Source organism: Pipistrellus kuhlii, unplaced genomic scaffold (genome assembly GCF_014108245.1).
Source record: "Pipistrellus kuhlii isolate mPipKuh1 unplaced genomic scaffold, mPipKuh1.p scaffold_m20_p_20, whole genome shotgun sequence".
Lineage (NCBI taxonomy): Eukaryota > Metazoa > Chordata > Mammalia > Chiroptera > Vespertilionidae > Pipistrellus > Pipistrellus kuhlii.
The window spans coordinates 15,913,336-15,932,755 of record NW_023425516.1 but is presented as its reverse complement, the minus strand read 5'-3'; the positions used below and the strand labels follow the sequence as shown (position 1 = coordinate 15,932,755).

The 19,420-nt window shown below is 37.8% G+C and overlaps 1 protein-coding gene across 14 annotated transcripts in view; it reads left to right on the top strand.

Annotated features, from left to right (window-relative positions):
• ATXN2 (ataxin 2) overlaps positions 1-19,420 on the top strand; it is a 91,828-nt gene that overhangs the window by 11,678 nt on the left and 60,730 nt on the right. For 13 of the 14 annotated variants that reach the window (XR_004989999.2, XR_004990000.2, XM_036449286.2 and 10 more), the window contains exons 2-5: positions 10,748-10,784; positions 11,868-11,927; positions 12,406-12,477; positions 13,530-13,680. Coding sequence is in view for 12 of the 14 variants with exons in the window: in XM_036449286.2 (XP_036305179.1) it covers positions 10,748-10,784; positions 11,868-11,927; positions 12,406-12,477; positions 13,530-13,680 (320 nt within the window). In the remaining 2 variants the exon portion in view is untranslated. Of the gene's footprint in view, positions 1-9,117; positions 9,234-10,747; positions 10,785-11,867; positions 11,928-12,405; positions 12,478-13,529; positions 13,681-19,420 lie in introns of those variants that run through there. The other variant, XM_045585600.1, reaches the window with a different exon arrangement.

Sequence of the window (19,420 nt, the reverse complement as noted above, 5' to 3'; positions counted from 1 at the left end):
TGAGTATTGACAGTGTCAGCATTTAATTGTGATAGAAATGATAGATTTTTAAGAAATTGTAAGTAGTAAGGAAATGGCATCTTGGGTTGGATGAATTATTCTGAAGGACAAATCAGAAAGTGCCATCTTTAGTCAGTAATAATCAGCAAAAGATAAAGTGAATTAATGAATGAAATGGAAAAACTTGGAAGTTTGAGGCTAAAAAGAGTAGTTAGTGTGACTGCTGAAGCTTTGTCAGACCTACAAACACTGCTACTTTGCCAATCCATTAATTAAAGGATCTAAGGCTTCTCCAGTGACACGAGATTTTTAAGAAAAAGTTACTTTTTTATTTTTGGGAAGAGGTGCCCAATAGAATGTTCATATGTTGGATCTGCAAGCTTCAAAACCTCCCCCTGTTTATTCTGGACTTAGGAACACATTGGAGATACAGAAGAGACTTACCATTTTTCATCGTTCAATGCACGTGATTTAGCTCAAATTACTAGATTGTTATTTCTCTTTTAAATTTTATTGTTTAAAGTATTACACATAGTAGTACATATATCTCCCCCCCCCCCCCATTGACCTTCCCCCAGCCTCCCCTACCCCCTGTCACATGCCCTCATCCCCTCCCCCCCCCAGTGTCTTGTGTCCATTGGTTGTGCTTATATGCATACAAGTCCTTCGGTTGATCTCTTCCCCACCCTTCCCCAACACTCCCTAGCCTTCCGGCTGTAATTTGACAGTCTGTTTGATGCTTTACTGTCTGTATCGAACTTTTTGTTCATCAGGTTATAATGTTTTTTATTTTCCATAAATGAGTGAGATCATGTGGTATTTTTCTTTCATTGCCTGACTTATTTGACTTAGCATAATGCTTTCCAGTTCCATCCATGCTGCTGCAAATGGTAAGAATTCCTTCTTTTTTTACGGCAGCATAGTATTTCATTGCGTAGATGTACCACAGTTTTCTAATCCACTCATCTGCTGATGGGCATTTAGGCTGTTTCCAAATCTTAGCTATGGTGAATTGTGCTGCTATGAACATAGGGCTGCATATATCCTTTCTGATTGGTGTTTCTCGTTTCTTGGGATATATTCCTAGAAGTGGGATTACTGGGTCAAATGGGAGTTCGTTTTTAGGTTTTTGAGGAAGCTCCATACTGTTCTCCACACTGGCTGCACCAATCTGCCTTCTCACCAGCAGTGGACGAGGGTTCTTTTTTCTCCGCATCCTCGCCTGCACTTGTCATTTGTTGATTTGTTGATGATTGCCATTCTGACAGGTGTGAGATGATACTGCATTGTCGTTTTGATTTGCATCTCTAATTAGTGACTTTGAACATGTTTTCATGTGTCTCTTGGCCTTCTGTCTTCTTTTGAAAAGTTTCTATTTAGTCCATTGCCCATTTTTTTATTGGATCGTTTATCTTCCTTTTAATTAAGTTGTATGAGTTCCCTGTAAATGTTGGAGATTAAACCTTTATCGGTGATAACATTGGCAAATCTGTTCTCCCATACAGTGGGCTTTCTTGTTGTTTTGTTGATGGTTTCTTTGCTATACAAAAGCTTTTATTTTGATGTAGTCCCATTTGTTTATTTTCTCTTTACTTTCCATTGCCCTAAGAGCGTTATCAGTGAAGAAATTGCTTCGTCATATATCTGAGATTTTGCTGCCTGTGGGTTCCTCTAATATTTTTATGGTTTCCTGTCTTAAATGTAAGTCCTTTATCCATTTTAAGTTTATTTTTATGTATGGTGTAAGTTGGTGGTCTAGTTTCATTTTTTGCATGTATTTGTCCAATTTTCCCAACACCATTTATTGAAGATACTGTCTTGACTCCATTGATGTTCATGCCTCCTTTGTCAAATATTAATTCAGCATAGTGGTTTGGGTTGATATCTGGGTTCTCTATTCTATTCCATTGCTGTTCTTGTGCCAGAACCAGGCTGTTAGGAGAACAGTGGCTTTGTAATACAGCTTGAAATCTGGTATTGAGATTTCACCTACTTTGTTCTTCTTTTCTCAGGATTGCTTTTTAAAAAATATTTTTATTGATTTTAGAGAGGAAGGGAAAAAGATACAGAAACATCAGTGAGAGACAATCATTGATTGGCTTCCTTCTGCAGTTCCCCCACTGGGGATTGAGCCTGCACCCTGGACATGTGCCCTGACCATGAATGGAAGCATCACCTTCTGATTCATAGGCCAACACTCAACTACTGAGCCACACTGGCTGGACATCACTTTGTTTGACACATCTTTTCAGTGAGGAAATAATTTCCAATAAGTATTAATTATAAAATTTCACTTTTTATTAAGAAAATGAAAATGGGAAGTACAAAGTGACTCACCTGAGCTAACCAGAAGAGCTGGAATTAGATTTCTAGTTTTTAGTTAATTGTCCTTGACAGCTATAGTTTTTCTGTACTATTATGTAAAGAGAAATTGAATTAGTCAGTACTTGTCATAATTCACATAAACTGTGCTCTGTACTTTTACCCTACAGTTTAAGAGGATTTCTTCAAATCCTGGGCACACAGTAGTGAATGAGACAATTAGAAGTTTTAGCCTTCATGCAGTTTATATTCTGGGGCTGGAAGATAGACAGACAGACAGATGAATACATAATAAAATATCAGATAGTAAGTACTATAATATATGATTATTCAAGTACTAAAATGGTGATATAACAGTAGTTAGGGGTAGTCAGGTAAAGCCTCTGAAGAGGTGACATAAAAGTTGAGATCTAAATAACAACAAGCAGTCTGGGGGGAGAGCATTATTATAGCTTTATGGAGGGGATCTGGAAGCATGCAATGTTCTTACTATGCCAAAAAATATTAATTGCATCTATACAACTAGCTTGGTTCTAGAAATCTGGATCAATGAAATATTTTGATTGTATAAATCTGATACCCAGCATGGTGAAATAGTTGTAGGAATGAATGAATGTATGTCAAACGTTTTGAAAAACAAATGGTAAATGAGCAAAATGGTGAAAAATGTAATGAGTTGTATAATTATTTTGTATGGTGACAGTACCAATAGAAATTGCATGATTCCACCCTAAGAACCTCCAGAACTCACTGATACAGAGGGCCAACTGTATTATCATAGTTGCTTCTTTATCCACCAGATATTGGACATTTGGGCTGCTTTCAGTGTTTGACTATTACGAATAAACCAACTTTGAACATTCACATTCATTGCTCTTGAATAATTCCCTAGGAGTGGGATTGCTAGGTTGTCTAAGTATGTTTTACTTTATAAGAACCCCTGCCAAACTTTCCCAAGTAACTGTATCATTTTCCCTTCCCACCAGCAGTTTCAGTTGTTCAGCATCCTCACTAGTAGTTGTATTGTCAGTCTTTAATTTTACCCAATAAATCTTATTTGGTTAAATGAATGTATAAGTCTTGCACACTTATTTTTTATAATATGTTTTTATTTCAGAGAAGATGGGAGAGGGAGAGAGATAGAAACATTGATGATTAACTACCTCCTACATACCCCCCTGCTGGGGATTGAGCCCGCAATCCGGGCTTGTGCCCTTGACCGGAATTGAGCCTAGGACCTTTCAGTCAGCAGGCCAAGGCTCTATCCGCTGAGCCAAACCGGTCAGGGCTATGTGGTCTTTTAAAGACAGTTTTCTTCCTATCCAATCAGAGTGTCTGTCTGTCTGTCTGTCTGTCTCTCTCTCTCTCTCTTTCTTTTTGTTTATCCTCTATTGAGGATATTTTTTCAGTTATTTTTAGGGAGGGTGGAAAAGAAAGGGAAAGACAGAAACATTGATGTGAAAGACATTGGTTAGTTGCCTGTTGCATGAGTCCTGTCCAGGGTCCGGGCTGGGGGAGGAGCTGTAACCGAGGTATGTGCCATTCATTGGAATTGAACCCAGGACACTTGGGCCTACATGCTGGCACTCTATCCACTGAGCCAAACCGGCTAGGGCAAGCCTTTATTTCTTTTTCTTGCCTTTATTGCACAAGCTAGAAGCACCATTTTGAGTGTGTGTCTCCTCAGTTTACTTTTCTTTTACAATTTGTTCTAATCAGGATTCACATGAGGTTCACAAGTTTGATATGTCTCAAGTCTATTTTTATCTAAGGTTAATCCTTCATTTTATGTTAGATGCTTTTAATTCAGTGATCAGTACAAAGTCCCTTGGATTTATGGAACTTGCTAGAATGTTGTCATCAAATGCACATTATTAAAATACATACCTTGATGTTTTTCAATAGGTGGATCAACCTCAATTGAACATCATTGTAAAGCTTAATGTTAAATGACAATAAAAGCATTTCATAACATTTCTTAATTACCGTATTTTCCGGACCATAAGACGCACCAGTTTTTAGAGAAGGGAAATGAAGAAAAAAAGATTCTGAAACAAATAGTGTCCTAAAATATTTTATGTGCATTAAAACCCAACATCACAGTCATAAACACATGTAATCAACCCTGTAAAGTAAACAGCAGCATTTAGAACCATTTTAGAGCCGGGCAAGCACACAGAGACCACACAGAGCTGGGCAAGTAAAAAAACTTTTTTTTTAAAGTATATGTGTAGGCTATATTTGGACCATAAGACGCAGGGACTTTTCCCCCCCACTTCTGGGGGGGGAAAAAGTGCGTCTTATGGTCCGAAAAATACGGTATGTACACATGAAACTTTCATGAAAAGTAATACTGTAGAGAAGATTCCTGTAGAAGCACTGGTTCATATAAAACAGCAATAAACTTCATTTTTAAATTGCAGTTTTTTACATCGCAGCCCTGTTTCTTTTCAGTGCAGGCTTTTCTTGTAATGACTCAGTAAGCATTTTAGGCTTTTGGGGCCATATAACTTTTCTGTTGCATATTTTTCCTGGCTTTTCTTTTTTTAAAACAACCTTTAAGAAGTTAAAAGACACGCTTAACCTCAAAGGCCAGACAAAAACAGGTTGTTGGCTATAGTTTGCTGACTTGTTTTAGAGAATGATTACTTTGAAAGCTTTCGTTTCCATTTTTTTTCTTTCCCTTTGGGCTCATTGACTTACTAAATACTTAGTAAGTGTATCTATCTATCTATCTATCTATCTATCTATCTATCTATCTATAAAAGGCTAATATGCAAAGTGTCCCCTCGGGAGTTACACCAGGGGACTGGAGTTCGATTGCTTGCTGACCACCAGGGGGTGGCATGGAACAAAGGAAGGTTCCAGCTAGCAGCTGGAAGGTCCCAAACAACCCTGATCACTGGCCAGGCTTAGGGACCCTACCTGTGCACTCCCTGTAGGGAGTGGGGCTAAGCAGACATCCACCAAGGACTCCTGGACTGCAAGAGGGCGCAGGCCAGGCTGAAGGACACCCTCCTTCCTCCCAGTGCACAAATTCTGTGCACCGAGCCTTTAGTATTTTCTAATAACAAGGACATTCTGTTACAAGACCACAGGTAATTCATATTATGTCAAACTATTATCTACAGGCCTTATTCAGATTTTACCAATTGTTTATGGTCCAAGAACCAATCCAGGATTGCATGTTTCATTCAGGTGTTGTGTCTTTGTGGCTTCCTTAATCTGAAGTACAATAGTTCCTTAGTTTTTTTTGTTTTTTTTAATTTTTCATGACTTGACACTTAAAAATAAAATACATTTCATTGTGTGTGTGTGTGTGTGTGTGTTTTTTTTTTTTACAGAGAGGAAGGGAGAGGGATAGATAGTTGAAACATCAATGAGAAACACCAATCAGCTGCCTCCTGCACACCCCCTACTGGTACATGCCCTTGACTGGAATTGAAACTTCAGTCTGCAGGCTGACACTCTATCCATTGAGCCAGACTGGTTAGGGCATGACTTGACACTTTTGAAGATGTTATTTTGTAGAATGTCCCTAAACTAGGGCTTGTCTGACATTCCCTCCTAATAAGATTCAGATTACAGGCAGTTCTCGAGTTCCATCGGACTTGTCTTAAGTCGTTTCGTGGTTACGTCACCATCTCCCATTTACAGAATTTATAATTAAAAAAAAAAAGTTCCGTCATTTTAACATATGTACATATATGCTTTATGATTTTTTTTTTGTGTGTTTTTTTTTTATCATTTACTTACCACAAGTAAAGGCCAGGAATTGTTAACTTTCTTTTAATTTTTTTTTTTTTTTTTACTGTTTCACTTCATTACTGCTGTGTATGTGCTCCGTGTGAGTGACGTAGGTGCTTATGTAGGTGGGTTCCGACTTCGTGTTACATTACGCAATAGGAATGGATCTCTGTCTTAACCTGAGGACTCCCTGTGTACATTTTGATAGAAATAGTACAGAAGTGATGAGTATTTTTTAAAAAAAACATTTTATTGATTCTCTACAGCAGTGTTTTTCAACCTCTTTTGGGCAAAGGCACACTTGTTTCATGAAAAAAATCACGAGGCACACCACCATTAGAAAATGTTAAAAAAATTTAACTCTGTGCCTATATTGACTATATATAAAGTAATTCTCTTGAATAGGAATCAAATAAACACAAAGAAAGTATTTTATAATTACTTTATTATGAAATATTAAGTAAACAAAATAGTGAAAAATTATAAAATTCTTGTCTTGTCTGCACCTACGGCACACCAGGCAACATCTCGCGGCACACTAGTGTGCCGCGGAACAGCGGTTGAAAAACGCTGCTCTACAGAGAGGAAGGGAGAGGGACAGAAAGTCAGAAACATCGATGAGAGAGAAACATCGACCAGCTGCCTCTTGCACACTCCCCACTGGGGATGTGCCCGCAACCAGAGCACATGCCCTTGACCGGAATCGAACCCGGGTCCTTTGAGTCCACAGGCCAATGCTCCATCCACTGAGCCAAACCGGTTTCGGCAGTGATGAGTATTTTTTTAAAATACATTTTTATTGATTTTAGAGAGGAAGGGAGAGGGAGAGAGAAACATTAATGATGAGAGAGAATCATTGATCAGCTGTCTCCTGCACACCCCCCACTGGGGATCCAGGCATATGCTCTTGATCAGAATCAAACCCACAGCCCTTCAGTCTGCAGGCTGACGCTCTTTCCCTGAACCAAGCTGGCTAGGGCTGAGTATTCCTTTTTTTTTTTTTTTTAATTATTTTTTTTCTTCTTTATTGATTTCAGAGAAGAAGGGAGAAGGAGAGAGAGAGAGACATCAACGATGAGAATCATTGATTGTCTACCTCCTGCACGCCCCCTACTGAGGATCAAGCCTGCAATTCAGGCATATACCCTTAGCCAGAATTGAACCTGGGACCCTTTAGGTTTTGAACTCTATATCCAGTCCTTTGTTTTCGTCCATTTCTTTCATTTGTGATCTGTTTTGTTTTTTTGTTTTGTTTTTGTGTCTGCATTTTGGCTGCTTCCCTGAGTTGATAGAGTAGCTTTGTGTGCTAGGTGTCCTATAGGGCCCAGTGGCTCAGCCTCCCAATTACCTGAGATGGACACTCTTGGTGCACCCCTGTGTAGGCTTTGTACACACTCCTGTTGTAGTTAAGCCTTGATTGTTGTTGGTATCACTGGGAGGATACCAATTGGCTGTGAGGATCAGCTGTGTCTACGCTGGAAGAACTGTGCTGGAGACACCTTTATGAGACAAGACTTGCAAATGCCTTTGTGCTCAGCTTAGACGGGGCTGAGTCTCATGGTGAAGCAGACAGCATTGGTTTCCCGTCAGCCCTGCCCTAATAGGTCCCTGTGTCTCAGTGTCCCATGGTTATCACTGCAAGCACCTCTGAGAAAAAGCCGCCCTCAAGTTCCGCCCGCTGCCTAACAGTCCAGTTTCTTCCCGAATGAGTCTGGATCCCGAGAGTCTCTCCTGGAACGAGTTCAGTTCAGTGCAGTCTGGAGCTTTTGTCTCCCTCCCACTTGAGAAAGCCAGCCGAGTGCTCAGTTGCCCTCCATCTCTGCTTGCACACCTTGGTACCTCTGCTTCCTACAGCTCCTCTGAGTCTCAGTGTGCTTTTTCTCCTTCTAGTTGTAGAATTTCCACTCAGCCAGCCTTCCTGTGGTTCTGGATGATGTCCGTTTTGTCTTTTAGTTATAGTTTTGAAATAGTTGTGCAAGGCAGCAGTTTAGGTGTTTACCTATGCCACCATCATGGTTTCTCCTTCCTGTATTATTTTGGAGCAGTTTATGCTATTATTTTTGTAACTTTCTTTGTGTGAATTTGGTATATTGAATCACACTTTATTTTATTATTTTTTAAAAATATATTTCATTTTTTAAGAGAGAAAGGAAGAGGGATAGAGAGTTAGGAATATCAATGAGAAACATCAACCAGCTGCCTCCTGCACACTCCCCACCAGGGATGTGCCCGCAACCAAGGTACATGCCCTTGACCCGAATCGAACCCAGGACCCGTCAGTTTCACAGGCCGATGCTCTATCCACTGAGCCAAACTAGTTAAACTAATAACTATTAAAAGCTTAGAAACCAGGGAATAGTTTTGTTAAATCTGATCAATCTAATCATAAGTATATTTAGGACTAGAATGTGATCTTGGCTTTTCTTTGAGACTCAATTTTTTTTGTAACAGAATGAAATATTAAGGTACCTTGTTTCAGAATACTAAAGAGAAATAAAAGTAAAGCATAATCTGAGTAGATCCAAAAAGAGAGAAAAAACAAAGATGCATATGGGATTTTACCAGTTTCAGAGAATGCTCTGTGAAATGTTAACATTCTGCCTTGAGTGCCCAACCACCTGGTATATCAGGAGAAATCAGTGCTTTCTGCACTTTGTACACTTTATACCACTTTGAGTGATTTATTATTTTCCCTGTTGAGCTATTTGATCTGAGTAAATTGGATTGTCAAAACAATTGCTCTTTATTAGTCAAAGGCAGAAATGTATAATCAATAAAAAGTAGCATGACTATCAAAAAGAGTTTTATATTTTAAACTTAAGTGGCTTTGTGAGTTTAGAGGCACTTAATTGGAGGCATTTGCTTAAGTCTTTTAATGATGGCATCTTAGCAACCACTAAGATGAGATAACCTTTCTAAACAAGATTTAGTCTTTAGCTACAGACTACAAATTAAATAGAAAAATCTAAATTATTCAAATATTGTTTGAAAAAAGTGTACAAGTTTGATTAGGCTTAATTGTGAGGCTATTTTATTCCCTGTAATCTCAGAGAGGCAGCATAACCTAGAAATGAAAAGCCTAGACTTTGGATCACCTGGTTCAGATACCACCTCCTGCTCATGAGCTGAATGATTTTGCTCAAGATGTTTAACTGACTGCCAAGGTTTGGTTTCATCCCCTCTAAAGGAGGGGTGAGAGATTTGACTATTGTGCTTACCATATTGTCTGGTTTTAGTCAGTTCTATAAATGGTAAATTATTGGTCATCGTTAGACTTGAGGAAGTTCTCTGCTGTGTGTGAGGCAGGGTCCCAGAATCAGAATATTGGGAAATGGATGGATCCCAGAGGTTATTTGGTTCAAGACATTGTCTTCTAGGTGAGAGGAGGTGACAGAGTTGGAGACCAAATCGGCCCTGGCCTCAGTGCTAAGGGCAGTGCTGCTTTGCTGGGAATTGATACCATTCAAAACTGCTAGACTTTTTGGACCTGAATTGTACTTCTCTTTAAATGTTTTAAGTTTGTACCTTTTTTTTTCTTTTTGATTAAGGTATTACATATGTATCCTTATCCTCTCTTTGCCCCTTCCCCTACTCATGCCCTCTCCCCCCTGGTGTCTGTGTCCATTGGTTATGCTTCTATGCATGCATACAAGTCCTTTGGTTGATCTCTCCCTTAAGTTTGTATCTTAATTTGAGAGTTGTGATTTTATTAAAATGAGATCCCAGTTCTGTTATTCTAGGGTAACTCATGTTTTTAGGAATATAACATTTCACTTTATTAGTGTTTTTATCATTTCCTAAGGGATCTAATCTTTTCTAATGAAACAAGCCTTAGGGTGTATTATGTTCTATAATAAAATTGAAACTAGAGTCCACATTACTGGAAATTACTTGACAAGCCAGCTTCACTGGTGTGCTGCATTGTTACAGGAGAAGGCACTTAATGTTTAGCAGAGAAAGTGCTTTGAATGATTTAACTTTTTAAAATCCTCATCCAGGGATATTTTCCTATTGATTTTTAGAGAGAGTAGAAGAGAGGAAAGGCAGAGAGAGGATCATCAATGTGAGAGAAACACATTGATTGGTAGCCTCCTGATGGGTTGCCTTCTGCACGCCCTGAGCAGGGCCCAGGCCAGGAAGGAGCCTGCAACAGAATTGAACCTGGGACTCTTTGGTCCATAGGCTGACGCTCTATGCACTGAGCCAAACCTGCTAAGGCAAATTTTACTTATTTCGAGGTTTTTCTGCAGTTGTAAACACAGTACCTATTCTTAGAGGTGAGGGAAAAACATAGGTGATTTGATATCAGTCACATCAGGAACAGAATCTATATTTTGATCCTGAGGAGCTTTTTATAATAGAGCAATTGGTTACTTTTGGAGTAAAGATTATTATATTTAGTATTGGTTATTCCAGTAAGCTATTTTTATTTTGAGTGTGATATTGTTCAGTTTCTTTCCTCCTGCCTTTTTCCATGACCCATACCTGTTCTGGGCCTCAGAGCCAGCAAAGCAGAAAGAGAGAGCAGTACTGTTCTTAGAAAGCTTTTATTATTAAATGACTCAGATTGATCACTTGTATTTTATTTGAATGGAATTATAAGATATTTTTAATGTGAAAATACTTTTAGCTTGTTTAGCCTGTTGAATTTAATAAATACAATATTTTATCTTTTCAGAGGTCGAAACAATAACAAGGGACTGCCTCAGTCTACGGTGAGTAACTTGAATTATATTTGTTTGGAAAAACTGGTAACTGAAATGTGATTTTGAAACCATAGACCAAAAGTCAAGGCAAAAAAAAAAAAAATCGATCCTCTTCAATTTTATATCTCTGATATCTTTTACAGATTAATACTGTTTGGTATAAATTTAATAGCTCTGTGGTTTTGATGATGACTGTATAAAGTGTAATATTACCTAGGAATATTTTTCATGCATAGTAATGTCATTTCTTCTTTTATAAATGACTGAAGGCAAATCTAACTCCTAAAAGGTAAGTGGAACACCAGAACTGGAGTTTGCAGAGCTCTTTGGGTTTTGATTTTGAGTTAATGTGCTATCTTTGATTTATTTACTTTTTTCACTTTTCTCCCTTTGAAAGGGTCTTTTGGGTTTAAATTTCAGAACTCTTATCACTGAAATTAAATTGGGCACAAACGGGAGAAGGTATAAGTTCCACTCACTAATTTTTGAGACTTTGTCTTTATTGTGTAGATTTTCTTCTTTAGAATCAGGAGGACACACACTTGTGTAATAAGAAGTGGTGTGGCTGATTAATCCTTAGAGCGCTATCATTGATTCATACATGCTGAGAGCAGATAATCTAGGGTCTTCTACAAAGATGACCCCAATTCTAACCTATTTACTTAAGGTATTCTTAATCCTGTTTAGTAAACAGGTCTGTGAATTTTGAAGCATACACTTGTGTAACCACCACCATACTCAAGATAGTAGGACAGTTACGTTGCCTCTAAAAACCCCTTGTGTCACTTTATAGTGAAATCTCCCCAACCACTGATCTGTCTCTTCTATTCCTATGGCTTTATCTTTCCCTCTTACATGTAAGTTCAGTTTTGCTTTTTATATCATGCATAGTCAAAACAATGCTATTTGGTATGGAAACCTAAGCTGCTATTCTTAAGGAAGCAAAAGACTATAGTAAACCAAATCTTCCTTTAATGCATGTAAGGTATTACAAACCTAACTAAATATTTTATAACAAAATAAATGTTTAATACACATGCGAGGATAAATATGATTGCTGATAATGTGTTTTTCTTCTTCTTAATATTCCAGATTTCTTTTGATGGAATCTATGCCAATATGAGGATGGTTCATATACTTACATCAGTTGTTGTAAGTTATCACATTATTGGGGAGAAACTGCCTTGGAGTAGAATAAAATAATTTCATGAAGTTAAAATGTGGTTGAATGATTCTCTGTAACATTTCTTAGGTTATGTTTAATCAGGAATTCTGACTAGAACTTCTGAGATTAGAATTCCATTCAAGTTATTGTAATTCCCTACAAAAAGCATTCTTGTTAACCCTGCTGTGTACATAATAATATTAGTAGTTGTTATGATGCATTATTTTGTCACCTAAGAAAACTGGAGTCAGAAATACTTCAGTATTTAAGTTCATGCTGTAAATTCTGAGCAGAATCCTGTGTGAATTGTGTATTATTGATATTTTAAAAACTTTATTGTTCTGTCAATGGGCACTTGATAATGTTGAATGAAGCCTGATGAGCTATAAAAAGTAAATTGAAAACAATTACCACCATGACTGGGTAGCACACTGTTTCTTTGATAAATTAATTGTATGTTTTTAGGGATCCAAATGTGAAGTACAAGTGAAAAACGGAGGTATATATGAAGGAGTTTTTAAAACATACAGTCCTAAGGTAATTTTTACTCTTTTCCTTTTTGTTAAATGTGAAACCCTATGAATCATTAACTGCCCTTTGCTTGTGTGGCTTCCCGACAGTGCCTGTTGGTTTCTGATTTAGCAATTTATAGTTATGAGGTGGGTATGTTTGTCACATTTTCATGCTCAGTGCTTTACCTTAAAAGCACTTTTTAAAACCACTGAATGATTTTGCTCTTCAGTTTCAAATACTGATTATTTTATAGATGGTATGTATAATCAAAACGATTTCTTGCTCTGTGTGCTTATTAAAATATTTTGGCCTTGCCCTAGCTGGTTTGGCTCAGTAGGTGGAGTATGGACTGAAGTGTCCTGGGTTCAATTCTGGTCAAGGGCACCTACCTCAATTGTAGGCTCAATCCTTATCCCTGATGGGGCGGATGTGGGAGATGACCAACCGATGTGTCTCTTTCACATCAATGTTTCTCTCTGTCTCTCCCCTCCACTCTTTCTAAAAATCAATATCCTCTGGTGAGCATTAGCAACAACAACAAAAATATTTTGGCCTTTTCAAGTATTGTGGGCCACAAGAGGGAGAAATTGGTTTGTTAATTTTTTTATTACTATTAATGTACTCGAGGCATACCATGGTAGCAAGGACCAACTTTTAGGTGAGAGGAATTTTAAAAGATGGAATGGGAAACAGTTCATATATATGTATTTTAAAATATTTTTATTGATTTTCCACAGAGAGGAAGGGAGAGAGATAGAGAGCTAGAAATGTTGATGAGAGAGAAACATCGACCAGCTGCCTCCTGCACACCCCCTACTGGGGATGTGCCTGCAACTAATATACATGCCCTTGACAGGAATCGAACCTGGGACCTTTGAGTCCGCAGACTGACGCTCTATCCACTGAGCCAAACCAGTTTCAGCAACAGTTCATATTTCTGAGGAAAACATATAGTTCTCTTGAGATAGATTATTTTTTGCCAAAGGCATGTAAGCATAGTATCTTGATATGCCAAAGAAGTCCTGTCAAGTTTATTTTATAAATGTTTAAATATTTACTCATGTTTTTCATTTAAGTGTGATTTGGTCCTTGATGCTGCACATGAGAAAAGTACAGAATCCAGTTCAGGGCCAAAACGTGAAGAAATAATGGAGAGTATTTTGTTTAAGTGTTCAGACTTCGTTGTGGTACAGTTTAAAGATATGGACTCCAGTTACGCAAGAAGAGGTGAGTTTTGATTTCCTAAGTATGCTTCATGGTTTATAAAATTTTCTCAAGCAGACTCTACAGACATTTTTTTTTTTAAAGAAATATGGGCTTTAAAAAAAGACCTGATTAAGACAAATGGGGATTATAAGGCATTTTTGTTGGAAAATATTAAAAACTAGTAGAAGATTCATTGGTACTTTTAGTAGGATAAATAATGAGAGTTTGGGTTCTTATTAAAAAATAGTTTGTAAAGGATTTTCTACAGTTTCATGGTTAAGCATGCTACTGTTATATTCATCTGAAAATTTATTGTCCCATTTGTTCTATAATGTGTTAGTTTATAAATTTTTCATTTTATAATGCTTATAAATAATACTTATAGTTTTATTAAGCTTGTAGTTCTATAAATGCTCTGGAAAGAAATCAAAGGCACAGAGCTAAGGGAGAAAGGCAGAGGGCTATGGATAGAAAATGATTAATGAAAACAAATGGTAAAGGAGAACATACATATTTGAAAAAAAGTTCAGGGTATGGGACTACATTTGGAGAATATAAAAGCGGTGATGTATTTATAGTAAAATTTAGTATGTTTCAACTCCGTTGAGGAGAAAAATGTCAGAATTGCTGTTATTCATCTAGAGAAGCATACTTTATAGTGCTGAATGTTCAGTAACATTGAAAGACTCTTCTGGGCAATTTTGAACTTGATTCTAAAATTCTTAAATTGATTTTTCTCTTGGTCAAATTCCATAGTCAATTCTATTGCAAATTATTACTCAGCAATTTTTAATTTTTATGATTTAGTCTATGCCAGCAGCTGTTTCTGTTGGGCTAAGTTTTCTACACTGTTATTTCGAATTTACAAGCCACCAGAAAGTAAAAGCTTTTCTCTTGGTGCTCTTAACAAGGTTCTCACCTATGTTAGCTTGCTTTTTCAGAAGCTAGCCATGCTAGGTACATACTCTGCAACTGCGTTGCAATGTTGATGAAATCACTGTGTCCTGTTCTTGTATCTTTGAAAATATCTGTCTTGTTTTTTATTAATCCTTATGCAATGATATTTTTTTCATTGACTTTTATTTTATTTTGTTTTTTTATTTTTTAAATATATTTTATTGATTTTGTACAGAGAGGAAGGGAGAGAGATACAGAGCTAGAAACGTCGATGAGAGAGAGTCATCGATCAGCTGCCTCTTGCTCACCCCCCACTGGGGATATGCCCGCAACCAAGGTACATGCCCTTGACCGGAATCGAACCCCGGACCTTTCAGTCCCCAAGCTGACGCTCTATCCATTGAACCAAACCGGTTTCTTCTCCATTGACTTTTAGAAAGAGTGAAAAGGAGAGAGGGATACAGGGAGAGAGAGAAGAAGAAAAAAATCAGTGTGAGAGAGACATCAGTTGGTTGCCTCCCACACGACTGGGACCCAGGATCGAACCTGCAACCCAATTACGTGCCCTTGACCGGCATATACATACCTTGAAATTGGCATTTTAACTTGGTTTTCTGTCTCTTTCCAAAGTTCCTTTCTCACCTGCTTTTTTTCTCTTGCCTTCTTTCTGCTCTTCCTATTGCTCCTTATTTATATTTTTTTCTTTTTAATAACTCAACCATGTTTCAGTTCTGTGCCTTCTTGTCTATTTTCTTATTTCATTCTCCCTCATATTTATTTCTACTACTTTATTTCCATTGTAGTATCTCAGTCTAGAGAACGGGTCAAGTGGGCCAAATCCACTCATTGGTAAATAAAGTTTTATTGTAACATAGTTACGGCCACTTCTTTATACATCGTCAGTGACTGTTTCATGCTACAGTGATAGAATTGAGTAGTTGTAATGGAGACTTACCTGGCTTGCAAAACCAAAAAATATTTGCTTACTTTATAGAAAAAGTTTGTTTACTTTAGCCCTCTATCATTTTTCCTACTGCACATGGGCTGTTAGGGCTGAACAATAATACATATCATGCTGGATTTGGTGAAATAACACAGAACATACTTTATCTCTAAACTCTTGCTTTGACTGTAATCTAGTATTGTGTTATTTCATTTAAAAAAATTTATTGATTGCTTTGAGAAAGAGATTTGTTGTTCCACTTATTCATGCATTCATTGGTTGATTCCTGTATGTGCCCTGACCAGGGATCGGGACAACTCTCTGACCAACTGAGCTACATGGCCAGGGCATCTTTGCCCTTTCTCATCACTGTTCTCTTTCCTTTGTTTTTTTTAGTGAAGAGGATGTCTCACCTCCTGCTTAATCTCTACTTTTCCAGTCATGCCCCTGACTGTCCATTTTGCCATTCTTGTTTCTCGCTCTTTTATATCACTTCTCTGTTTCCAAACTCTCAACCTCTTCCTCTCTGCTTGTTCTTGCCCTTTAGCCTGAAAACCTATTCAAGTCCCTCTTATCCTAAAAGGTATCCCTTTTAATCTTGAGTTCTTTAGGGACTATCTTGTCTTTCTTCCTTTCTTATCCAAATATTTTAATTACTATTTTTCACTGACTTCTCACCCCATTGTAATCTGCCTTCTGTTGCTCACATCTTGGAAACTTCTGAGGCTACCAGAACCTCTAATTGGTAGGTTTTGGGACTCTTTTGAAGTCTTTAGTGGTGCATTTGATACTGCTGATTTCACCCTCCTTCAGAAGCTGCTCTTTATTTCTCATGTGTCTTATTAATCATTCCTTTTCTGCTTTATTCTTGGGCTTTGTTTCTATCACACTGCACTGCCCTTCATGTGCTTGTGTTCCCAGTGTTCGTTTCTTTGCCCTCTGCTTACCACATACCAGTCACTTATATGTTCTCATAATTTCCGCAGCAACATATAAGCCCTTCCCCATAATGGCTGTATCATTGCTCTTATAACATATTGTATTATAATGACGACTAGAGGCCCAGTGTATGGATTTGTGCACTGATGGGGTCCATTGGCCTAGCCTGCGCCCTCTCACATTCTCGGGGGGACGTTGGAGAGCTTGTTTCTGCTAGATCCCTGCAGGCCAGGCCAAGGGTCCACGGGTGCACAAATCCATGCACTGGGCCTCTAGTATACATATAAGATCTTTGGTTAGTTTCTTCTCATACTCCCCTCGCCCCTTCCCCCTGAGATCCATCAGTCTCCATGTTTCCATGTCTTTGGTTTCTGCATTTATGTGGAGTGTCTGCTCCCTGGTGATCATAATTACTGGCTAGTCCCAGTGCACAAAATTTGTGCACTTGGTAGGGTCCCTAGCCAGCTGCCGACCAGGTACTTCCTCCCTTCCCCTGGCTGCCTGCTGCGGGGCCTCCCTCCCTTCCCACAGCACGACCTGCCCCCTGCTCAAACTCCCAGACACACTCCTGGTCAAGGGGACAATTTGCATACTACGTTTTTATTATATAGGATTGCCGGAAACCAATCATTGTCTCACTAATAGAAAGAGGTTGGCCAACTTTGAAGCTCTGAAAGGTCAGAGCCAACCACACCCTATCTAATTGAGACAATATTAATTGAGGCAACTTCCCCATGTAATCATGTAAATCCTTGCCGATATGATAATCTTCTTATTACCTGCCTAAGGGCTATGGGTGTTTCCCAAAGCTGCTTAAGGGTAATGGGTGTAGCCCATAGCAGCCTCAATTAAAGGGATAGCAAGGTCAGACTCAGAGAGTCTTCCCACTAGAGGTTGACTTCCCGCCTGGCCTCCCCATTTGTCCCAAATTAACTCTCTTCTAGTCTTTCTTCATTTTAGTGTGTGGCCTCCTCCAGAAACTGGACCCTGAGTGGGCCCTAATCACGCGGGTTGTGTTAAGGGTTCCCACATAGGATAGGATAGATGTTTGTCTCACTCATCATTATACTTTGAGCTCCTTGTATTAGTATATGGATACTGCATTTGTTTGTTTGTTTGTTTATGGTCCTCAGAGCCTGGTATAGTGTTTTGGCACATAGTACTGGTGTATTATAAATGTCTTTTGAACAAATGAAATTAGAGCCTTCATGTAAAGAGTGAGAAAGCGATAAGTGTCTTATGTATACAGGATGCCAACAAATACTTAATGAGCTGTGGAATGTGTCCATGACTGTGCTTGTCACTATGGGCAGTTCAGAGAAACTCAAGACTTAATCTACTTGGGGTCCCTTTTGAAAACTTAGTGAAAATGTATCCCCTCATCCTAGAAACACACAGGGACCCAAGAGGAAAACTATTGATTTCCTCTTTATTTAATAGCGTTAATCAGCTAAGCAGTATAAAATAAAACATTTACAAAAGACAAGTTTAAAGTATAAAAATAAACATGTGGTTAAGCTGAAGACTATGAAAATACTATAGAAGGGTATAATAAGATTTGACTAAATGGAGAAATGTTCCATACTTTGACTGGAAATATTTAATACTTTAAAGCTATCTACTCTCCTGAAAGTAATATCTAAAGATAATATTATCTCTATTGTAGAAATTGACAAAGTGATTCTAAAGTTTATAAAGCATTATGTATTAACAGAAGAGTTTTGGAATTCTTTTCTACCAGAGCACAAAAGATGACTTCTCCTACCATACAGTAAAATGCATTAGAACTAAAGAATAGTAATCATTGTTGTAAAGAATAGGGAATCCAAAACAGACAATTTATATGAGCATTTTATTAATGTGTGGTAAAGATAATACTTAAATATGGAGTTAAGGTAGATTATTCAATAAATACTGTTGGGACATTTGGGAGGAGTTAGATTCCTACTTTATACCTATCACCAAAATAAAACCCAAATGGTTAAAGAAAAAACATTTTTAAATTAAAACTATATAAGAATTCTAGAACAAGCCTATACATTTATATCATTTTGAGATAGAGGATTACTTTATTTTTTTTTAATTATTATTTTTTAATTGATTTTTTTTTACAGAGAAGAAGGGAGAGGGATAGAGAGCTAGAAACATTGATGAGAAAGACATAGACCAGCTGCCTCTTGCACACCCCCTATTGGGGATGTGCCCGCAACTAATGTACGTGCCCTTGACCGGAATTGAACCTGGGATCCCTCAGTCCGCAGACCGACGCTCTAGCCACTGAGCCAAACCAGTTTCGGCTAGAAGATGATTTTATAAGTATGAACATCAAAGCAAAAATGCATAAAGTAAAATATTTAAATATTTGATTATAAAATATTAAAGACATGTATGCAGAAGTACCATAAAATTTAGAAGACATATTCCACACTGGGGAAATGGAATAAAACAAGTTTTACAAATGGCTAGGGAACACGTGGAAAGATAGTTCACCTCACTAGTAATCAAAGGTGTGGAATGTGATTTTTTCATCTTCCAGGCTTGCTGAATGGTAAAAGTGGGAAAGATTAATATTAACCTTGTGATAGTGAGGAGGAACTCAAGAAACGACTTATCCTCTGCTAATGGGACAGTTGAAGTAAAAACAAGTAGGATTCTTGTACTCTCTAGTAAATAATTGAAAAAGAGTCCAGGACACTTTCAGGAAGACAATTTACTTGGTTGTATTGTATAATGCTATATATCCAGTTACTATCTGGTTTTAGTTTTATTTTCTCTTACTCTGCAGAGAATTAGTGGTATATCAATAGCATATATATTAAAACTAGTAAAAAAGTAGGGCAGTGAGAGAATGTGGGTAAATTGTCTCCATTTTAATTTCTATTCCATCTGACTAAAGAGAGAAATGATTGCTTTTTTTATCCAGATCAGCCCTGGCTCAGAATTTTATGTGAGCATGTGCATTTGAACAGTGTTCCTCTAATT